Raw genomic sequence first — 10,004 nt, 5'->3', positions numbered from 1 at the left:
AAACCATTATTTTAAACTGTAATAATATTTCTGTTTTTTCTGTATTTTATTTTCTTGTATTTTGAAGTAAATGCACCCTTGATGATTTAGTTTTTTTTCGCCTATTACTCTAGTTTTGGGTGTCACGTGATTAGTAAGAAAGCATTCTAATATGCTGATTTAACAAAGTATGCAGTATGCAAGCATTCCTTTCTAAACATACTGTAATCAGACAAAGAGAAGGAATAGGAAAAAATCCTGCAACTGTATATTAGATAAATAAAATAAGATTGGACGGGATAACAGGGATGAGGAAAACTGAATAAAGTAGGGAACGAGTGAGTGAACCTGCGAGGGAGCGGGAAGGAGGGAGGGTTAGGTGTTGGAAGAGTTGCAGTATATTTATTGCCTCTGTCAAGAGCTCGTTTTCACTCATGCTTCCTGAGAGCCACTAGAGGGAAAAAGATCTCAAGCTTCCTGCATCAGAGAGACAGAGAGAGAAAAATCCTCTCACCTTTCCAGTCACGTCCTCACGTTAGCCTCGGCTACATTTTGGCTGGGTCAATGTCAGAGTAACTGCAGGCTTAAACAAGATGCTCTGAGTGAGCAATCAATCCGGCTCTGTCAGAGGGAGCGCGGCCGAGACGAGACGAGAGCAGAGGGGGGCTGGTCATATGAGGTTAAATCAGCCATTTGAAAATACTGCAGCACAAAATGCATTCATACATACCGGGCATTTGTCCTCGTACTTGAGATACTTTAGGCCAGTGGTTCTGTACTCCTATCAGAGTAGATCTGTGACCAGTTTTAGGGGTCACAGATCACCCACACCTCTGGTTTACAATACTCAAATTCTGACCCTGCCATACCAGTGAAGTCGAAATCCCACAGTTATTCGCTTCTCCAGCTTTTCCTTGCACTGAAGCTCTGCTTTTGACAGGTCACAAGGTAATGATTCTGCTACCATGATGCAACAGGCAGAGCTGTCGGCTGTCAGGAGTTAAACTCATGAAGGAATAAGCTGTCATTAAGCAAGCATGCTTTCTTTCTCAAAAACACACACACACAAGTTCATACGCATTCACTCTCGCAGCAACCCAGCTGTCAGACTCCGGCCCTGTTTCCCAGCGCTGCCACGGCGGCCTTCTGTGGACGCCCATAGTCTGTCACACGCTCGCCGCTGTGGGAATAATGCACAATCTTCTCTTACATAGTAGCACGTAGTCCGTGGTGTGTGACCAGCTAAACTCCTAAACACAAGCAGCTGCTGGATCAGCAGTTATTGCGTTTAACAGACATCTTTAAAGAGTTAAATTAATGACTGAGTCATTTTTCCTTCTTTTTACTCATACTTACATCTATCCAATGCAACTTACATAGAATTCTAAATTCATATTTATATTTTATCAGCTCTTTGGGAATCAAACTGACCTTGGTGATGCTAGTGCATACACTCCAAAAATATAAAAATTTCTAAAATCTTTTTTTTTTTTTTAACCCAAATGCTAGGTTCAGCCCATTGGGTCATTTTACTGGGTTGTTTGTAATATTTTTACCCAGGCGCTAGGTTATTTTTTTTTTTTTTTAACCCAAATGCTGGGTTCAACTTGTTGGGTCATTTTATTGGTTTGTTTGTAATGGGTAGTTTTTCTGTAACTAAGTTGCTGGGTCTTTTTTAACAGTGGGTTATTTTTCTTCTACCAAACGCTGGGTTAAGCCTGTCTCCGATGAAACAACCCAACTGCTGAGTTACAGTCAGAGCGCAGGCATTTTGAGTCCTCTACGGGAGAGAGCGGTTCTCAGTGCTGCTGATTTGGTGCACTTTATCAGTGAAATAAAGGTTGCATATGTTTTATATAATGTATAAAGTCTTTTTTATAAATTGTATTATTTTACACAACCCAACATAAGGACGAGATGTCAGTCAGCTGCTTCAGCAGCAGTCAGTTCGCATGATGGAAACGCCTTTTGCCTTGCATAAAATTAATGGATTTTATTCATTATCGTACTTGCACTATCGCAAATTTAATTTGACATTAAAATATGCTGTCTAATCTCAGTACTGTTCGTTTATAGGCAGGTTTTGGAGCCAGTGACGGCATCTTTTAGCTACGAGTGAAACGCGAAGCCACGGTCAGAGGTTCACAGCTTCCCCGCGAACAGCAGCCCTTCACCGGCTCAGATTTCGGCGACACACTGGTACGAAAATTAACGCTATTTTGGTAAAAAGTGATTTTAGAGAATGGTTGAATACACTTAAATTAAATTGCTACTTTTAAACTGTCACCATCCCCTCAGTGGAACACCTAAATTTACTTCACCATATTACAAATAAATCCTAATCTAATCATGACAAACTATACATCGTTGGAAAGGTCTAATGTCACTCTATATGTCAAGAGTGCACCTTAAAAAATAACCATAAAAAATCATAACATGAGTTCTGACCTTTGTCACAAAAGACTTAGTTGCCTTTTTTCTTATCACGCTTCAGAAATCATAAGAAATTATATATCTGTTCAAAACTTAAAATCTCAAAATTCATCCTTTGGAAGGCATTTTAAAATCAGACATTGGATTACCATGGAAAATGTACATCAAAATCATATTACAAAATGTTTTCATTCATGAATTATGAAAAAGTCTGGATAATGCATTTTTATGTCTGTGTTCAAAAATGGGAGTGACAGTTAAAGGGTTAAATGTATGTAATATTGTAAACTATGCTGTATTCACCCAAATAAATTCAATTTGTCTTGCATTTTGTCCATGTGTTCTTGTTCTTTTTTAATTTCCAGTCCATTTTAAGCCAGCAAAATAATAATTTTTAAGCAATAGAAGATAAAAATAAAACAACCCAGCATGTTTGGTAAAAACATTTAACCCAACCAGGTGGGTCAAAATAACCTAGCATGTGTTCCGTCCAAAATTTACCCAGCGCCGGGTTGCCAAATAACCCAAGTTGGGTTATTTTAGAGTGCAGTGGTTTAGAGGTTTGCTAGTTTTTCTTAAATTATGCTCCACTGTTTAAATAAATAACTAAATTAAAATTAAATTAAATTAAATTAATTAATTAAAATTAAATAATTAAACAGGGAGCACTACAATTTTAAGATTTAAAATTTCATTTAAGATTTAAAAGATTCATTTATTTATTTCAATCTTTATATATTAAAAAATGATCTGTTAATCATTAGGTAATGTTTCATAAATACATTAGTACACATTAACAAGCACATTATCTCATATTTCTGGCTGAACATATATTAACTAATGATCTGTTAAGCATTTTATAATGTTTGATAATGATTTATTAATAAAAGGGTAACACTTTATAATGTGTCATTTGTTAACAGTAGTTACTGTTTTAACTAACATAAACAAACAATGAACAATACATTTACTGCACTTTTTATTAATCATTGTTAATGTAAGTTAATACAAAGGCAGCCATTCATTGCTTGTTCATGTTAATTCACAGTGCATTAACTAATGTTAACAAACACAAATTGTTACTCTAATAATGCCTTAGTAAATGCTGAAATTACCATTAAGTAAGGTTAACAAATGCTGTACAAGTATTGTTCATTCCAGGTTCAAGTTAACTAATGAATCTTATTGTAAAGTGTTACCAATAAAAGTTATAAAGTTACCTTTTTTATTTTTTATTTTCAACTAGGCCACTGGCCTGGTTTCTCATGCTCACAAAGGCTGCATTGATTTGACCAAGAATACAGTAAATATTAAAATTAATATTGTAAAATATTATGACAATTTAACAGTTTTCTATATTAATATATATTATAAAATGTAATTTATTCCTGTGATGACAAGCTAAATGTTCAGCAGCCATTACTCCAGACTTTAGTGTCACATGATCCTGCAGAAATCATTCTGATGCTGATTTGGTAGTCAATAAGCATTTTATTATGCTGCTTAATAATTTTTTAGGATTTTTTGATGAACAGAAAGAACATCATTTATGATTTTATTGAAACAGAACTTGAGGATGCAAATGCATTCCTTGTTTAAAAAAAAAAAAAAAAAAAAATTACTAACCTCAAACTTATTTTATATTCGAAATTCTGAAATGACAGTCAGCTGATTTTGTATATTCATTCACTACTTGACTGAATAAACTTTGAAGAGAGTGCTTGATTACAGTGGCCTTGTCCTCAGCTGACTGTCAATGCTTTCTCTCTCTAATAATTTGATTTCAGAAATGGTTGATTATTTCTGTTCCTGCTTCAAAAACTCCAGCAGCACTCAATTGACCATTTGAGTCGTCTTCCCGCTGCGTTTTCTCTGAAAATGTGCTAATGAAGACAATGTTCTGCTACAACCCACATCAAAATTACGAGCAACCCAGAATCAACCTGCTTTATTTTACAATCTTATTTCTACACAATAATCTTTAATAACGCTTCACAGGACAGATCAGGGAGCAATGAAATCTGTTTGTAAGCACGCAACCAATTCCCATCAGAATAACACATCTCACAGGCTAAAAGAACAGACTGATCTCGGATCAGAGCGCATTCGGCACATGGCCTCAGGTGGCCTTGTTTATCACAGAGGAAATCACAAACACGAGCCGTCACTTGAAGAATCAGACAGCGCATCCGCACCCCTTCAGCAATACAGATATTGCAAAGTGACAGCCACATTCCCTCTGTCATACTGATATACACGCAACAAACTCTGGAATCTCTCTTCCTGTAAATGCTATTATGATGATGTCACAGCAAAGCCAGGGTCATTATTTAGCATGATAAATGGTCGGCAGAGCACGCCGTGCATTCTTTCCGTCTAACCCGTCTCAGTACGCCCCCAGAACGCACCTCTTCGCAAATGCAATAAGCCACCTTACTGTCTCTCGCGCACACATACAAGCAAACTCGCCTTCCCTGTCCGTCTTTTCCCGCCACTGTACGAAAAGTGACTTTGCCTGCAGACACCAGTGTGGGTGCGTGTGTGTGTTTTATGACATTTAGATGGAAGAGTGAGGGAGATCTCCCTTAAGTCAATTTGAACGCACGGGCCGATGAAATTACACAGGTAGCGGCGGGCGGCGTGACAAACGACTAGCCGCGATGGACGGAAATAACTCCACTCGGGGATACGTCCTCCGACAGAGAAAAGAAATGAAAATCTAAATTACAGTTTACAGTACAAACGTAACAGCAAAACAGCTCCTTTTGCTGGGTAAATAAATATCTATGGATTGGAGAGAGTAAAGAGGGATACGGAGGAGAAAATAGAGATAGATACAGCAGTTGCTCAGACTACAAGCATGTGATAATGCTTTCATTGATGTTAAACAACCCAGTATTTTCACAGGCCCACAAAAATACAATAAAATACAGAAATATATTTTATTTTAAGGACCAGTACTCACTATTAGATTATTCTGCATCACCATTTTTTTTAGACTCCATCTATACTTTACAACTACCTTACTAATTATTAAAGGAGAAGTTCACTTCTAGAACAAACATTTACAGATAATTTACTCACCTCCTTGTCATCCAAGATGTCATGTCTTTCTTTCCTCAGTCGTAAAGAAATTATGTTTTTTGAGGGAAAAAAATTCAGGAATGTTCTCCATATAGAGGACTTCTGTGGTGCCCGCAATTTTGAATTTCCAAAATGTAGTACATAGACACACCTTAACTGTCTTGAACCGGAATACACAGAGTTCACACAGAGCTAGACAAGACAAGCATTTGAGGTTAAAAAGTATATAAATTATATATTTTTTTTTTTTAGAAAATAACCGATCGTTTCGCTAGCTAAGACTCTTCATCCTCAGATGGGATCGTTTAGAGCCCTTTGATGCTGCTTTTAAACTGCTTTCTGGAAGTTCAAACTTGAGGGCACCATTGAAGTCCACTATATGGAAAAAAATCCTGAAATGTTTGCCTCAAAAACCATAATTTCTTTACAACTGAAGAAAGAAAGACACGAACATCTTGGATGACAAGGGGGGTGAGTAAATTTTCTGTAAATTTTTGTTTTGGAGCTGAACTTCTCTATTAAGCAGCAAATTAGACATCTATTAAGAGAAATAGATGTCTATTAATTTTATTAATATATTGTATATTATAATATATTTAATGTGTAATACAAAAAAAATAAAATAAAAAACACAACACAAATATAAAAATATGCACTAATGGTCAAAAGTTGTAAATAATTAAGATAATTTAAGTGTCTTATGCTCAAAAAATACAGTAATATTATGACAAATTAACTTAAAATCTTTCTTTTTTTCCTTTTCTTTTTTTCTCATTCTTTTTTTTTTATTTTAGTCCATTTTTAAATGTAATTTATTCTTGTGCTGGCAACGCTGAATTTTTAGCAGCATGATACCTCAGAAATCACTGTTATATGCTGACTTGATGCTCAGTTATTATTAATTATTACTGGTTTCCAATTATTAATGATGTTTTTTTTTTTTTTTATCAGTGCTGAAAACCATTTAATAATTAGATTTTACTCATAAGAATATCTAATCATTGTGGCCAACATGCATTGGAAAAAAACATTAATTTCTTAATGAGTATTCCCCCCACTTTCCATTGTTTTATTTCAAAGATAGGTTAGAATTTTGAGAATTTTTTTTGAATGAAAGATCAAAAAGATAAACAATGCAAATTATTTTCACAGCCATCTTTGCTCATATTTACCAAGGGTGCCAATATTAGTGGAGGGTATCGTTTTCTTAAAAAAATAGTTAGTTTGTTTGGGGTTTTTTTTTCCAACTTTTGCCAGAATCTGAACATAAAGTCACCACATTTTTACTTGACTGACAACTGATCTCAGAACAAGATAGACTAGATAAACAATACGAACACACACAACACAACACATAAGCAATGAACAATTTTACAGCAAAAAGAGAAAGCATCATCTTATACATCATGCTTAAATACTTCCCTCGCTAAACAAAAACAAAAGAAGCAGAAAAAATGATGAAGACAAAATAAAACCCACCTCTTTGGCACGGTTAATGAAGGGTATCTGCGTCCCACTGTCAAGGTCTTCATTAATGATGAGGCGTCGAGCCCACTGGCCTGCCCTTACCACTCCACTGCCCTGGATGAGAACCATGATCTTCTCTGGGTTAGTGAGGGCATCCTCGCTCACGTAAATAAAGCTTTTCGGTTCATCCTCAGTTGCATCAACCTGAAGGAATATAAATATTACAATTAGTATCAAACTGAGATGCCAGTCACCAATTATGATGTGGTACAAGATTCCGGCCAATGAAATGTTAAGTTTGGTAATACTGAACATACCTAGTGCACATCAAAACAAGTTTTCACACTAATGCTTTAATTCAACAGCCTGGAGTAAATGAAGTGGTCTATAACTTTTACTCCATGTAAAACTATAAACCTATCATCCATCATCATTTAGCCAGTCTTGGCAAACTCTGTGAACCACGATCTGATTATAAAAGGTGTTTTTGTGTTGTTTGTGCGACAACTCAATCCCCTGATGTGTGTCAACAACTATATTTACTCTTATTAAAGTGGGGCAGGACACTCTCAGAAACAGCGGAGTGAGTCAGAGCCTGGAATCATTTCTAATGAACGGCGCTCAATGCTGAGCTACACTGCCAGCTGCTGAAAACAGTCGACTGCTATCTGTCTGCGTCTGATGACTTCATTACATTGCAACAAATCCGTCTTGACATTTACATGGTGTACGCTTTCCGTGTGGTAATAAGTTATGTGGCAAACTGTAAGACGAGCATAAAATCATACGATTGAAAATAACACGATGCATTTTGTGTCTACTCTTCTTTAAAATAGACTTTGATAAATGGATTAAGCATTAAACGCAGTTGGTCACAGGTAGCTTTGCCCATGAAACTCTCTGAAAGACAATACAGACTCCAAGAACATCATTTGGTAAATACTCTCCACAAATAAAACAGCTCATAAAAGCCTGCGCCAGCATTGTTCAGGTGATTTATGGAGAGTAATTTACAGTGCTTTTAAAAGGACATAAATTCTATGTCTACCAAGTGCAAACACCCGCTATCAAAAATGATGTGTAGTTTAATGATACGCCTCTTAAAAAGTGTACTAGAAATCATAACATTATTGCTCATATGAATGCAGTGACCACACCTTAGGAATCTCCTTGAGCGTACGCAATCTTACCATCAGAGCAAATGCAATTTTCTCCTGGAGAGTTGAGAAGTGTTGAAGAGTATCATTCTAAAACTTAGTTTTCACACAATATAGACCACCATAATCTTATAGGATGCCAAGCACAACTGCATCAATTTTCACAATAATTTTGTTTAGATTCAAATTGTGGGCATCTAAAGTATTAAGGAAGAAAAACGACATTACTTACGGGGAGGATCTCCTTCTTCAGGTTGCAGCTGTTCTCCAGGAGTTGATAAACATACTTTGTAATGATCTACAGGAGACAAGAGAGAAATCCTTATAAGCCTTTCAAACTAACTTACAAAAATGACCTGCACTTCCTGTTCGTTTGAAAGTAAAATATAGTGTAACTTCAGTTGGAAAAAGCACTTTTAAAAAAAGCACTGTTATTAAGGAATATTGGATGGACCCTTTTCATATTTTCAGGGTTCTCAGAAGCAGAAGTCGTCACGGGTAAACTAAGTGATGAACAGAAAGTACGCTGAAAGAAAAAAATAGCTAGGAAATTTCACAAATAATTAAAAATAATGGCAAGTAACAGGCTGAATTAACTGCAAAAAATTTAAGTAGAAAGGCTAATAGTATTTTCATGTAAAACAAACTCATCATTATTTACAAATTAAAAATAAAAAATTAACGGTATACAACAACTATATTTTTTTTTGCATATTTTGCATTGCTCTAATAGCAAAAGAACAAATGCTCGATAGTGCTACAATGACTTTCCAAAAAAGGGAGCGGGGGGTTGGTTAATAATGAGAGATTCACTCCCTCAGATGTTGTATTATAAATACTCACACATCAGCATTCTCTAGTTTTCTGTATTTAATGCAAAGGTGATATAACACAAAGAATAATGGAGTAATTGTACATAAAGGATTTTTAAAAAAGTGAAAAAGTGAAAAGGAAATGGAAATCAAATAAAAATATAGCAAGCAGCAATTTAGGGGCCAAACACAAAGCTTTGCAGAGATACAGTCTCAGAGGCAGTTTGGCATCATTCCAGCAAATTTGTTCATTTGTTAAACAATAATCATTTTGATCTACATAAAGGCATCTATGTTCACGCAAATCATTCGTGATCCAGCTTCACCTACAGCAGAAGTGAGTATAAGGTTTCTTTTTCTTTCCTAATAACCTGCTAGTTAGCAACTTTCACGGCTAAATGCGCTAAACGTGGCTAAAGTAAACAATCTCTCGAAGCACAGCTCGTCACTCCACAGAGAGCAGAGAGGGGCGGGGCGAGCAGAGCTCATTTGCATTCAAAGTAGCAATTTTCGCAGAGCTTATTTTGACAAGGTAAAAATAGTGTTGTTTTACACTACGATTGAAAATTTTTCATCAAAGTATATTATAGACTTTTCATTACGACCTGAAGGAATAATATCAACTTGTGGAAAATAGGCATTCGATGACCCCTTTAAAAGTTGTTATCATTTTCGGAAATTTAATTATAACTTTTGACCACAAGGTAGTGCTGTCAAGTTTTTGAGTACTATCAGGGCACAACGATATGCCAATGCATTTATAAAATATAGCATTTTACAACAAAATTCAAAGTAGCCAAGACCAAAACTGACTGACAAGGGAAAACTGAGTATTGTTTGACTCAGCATGCTGCATCGAATCTAAAAAGACAAAGATTGATTTTTTGCCAAATCATTCAAAACATTTGGCCAAACCTTATAAGCGAAAAAAGGCCATTTTTCTTATCTCCTGACCACTAGGTGGTGCTGCGCTGTAGCTTCAGATCATGGTTATTATAATACACACCAAGTTTGGTCTCAATATGCTAAAGCATTGTGGAGACATAGGGTGTTATCTTTAGTTTCACTGTCA

At 35.8% G+C, this 10,004-nt stretch overlaps 1 protein-coding gene across 2 annotated transcripts in view; it reads right to left on the bottom strand.

Moving 5' to 3' along the window:
* Window positions 1-10,004, bottom strand: part of fam172a (family with sequence similarity 172 member A) — a 212,820-nt gene that overhangs the window by 175,175 nt on the left and 27,641 nt on the right. For both annotated transcript variants that reach the window (XM_051110089.1, XM_051110090.1), the window contains exons 5-6: window positions 8,353-8,418; window positions 6,976-7,167 (exon numbers count right to left, since the gene is read on the bottom strand). In XM_051110089.1, the coding sequence (XP_050966046.1) occupies window positions 6,976-7,167; window positions 8,353-8,418 (258 nt within the window). The remainder of the gene's footprint in view (window positions 1-6,975; window positions 7,168-8,352; window positions 8,419-10,004) is intronic.

This window comes from Labeo rohita, chromosome 5, assembly GCF_022985175.1.
Source record: "Labeo rohita strain BAU-BD-2019 chromosome 5, IGBB_LRoh.1.0, whole genome shotgun sequence".
Taxonomy (NCBI): domain Eukaryota; kingdom Metazoa; phylum Chordata; class Actinopteri; order Cypriniformes; family Cyprinidae; genus Labeo; species Labeo rohita.
The sequence above is the reverse complement of the archived record's forward strand: the minus strand, read 5'-3'. Positions and strand labels throughout refer to the sequence as shown.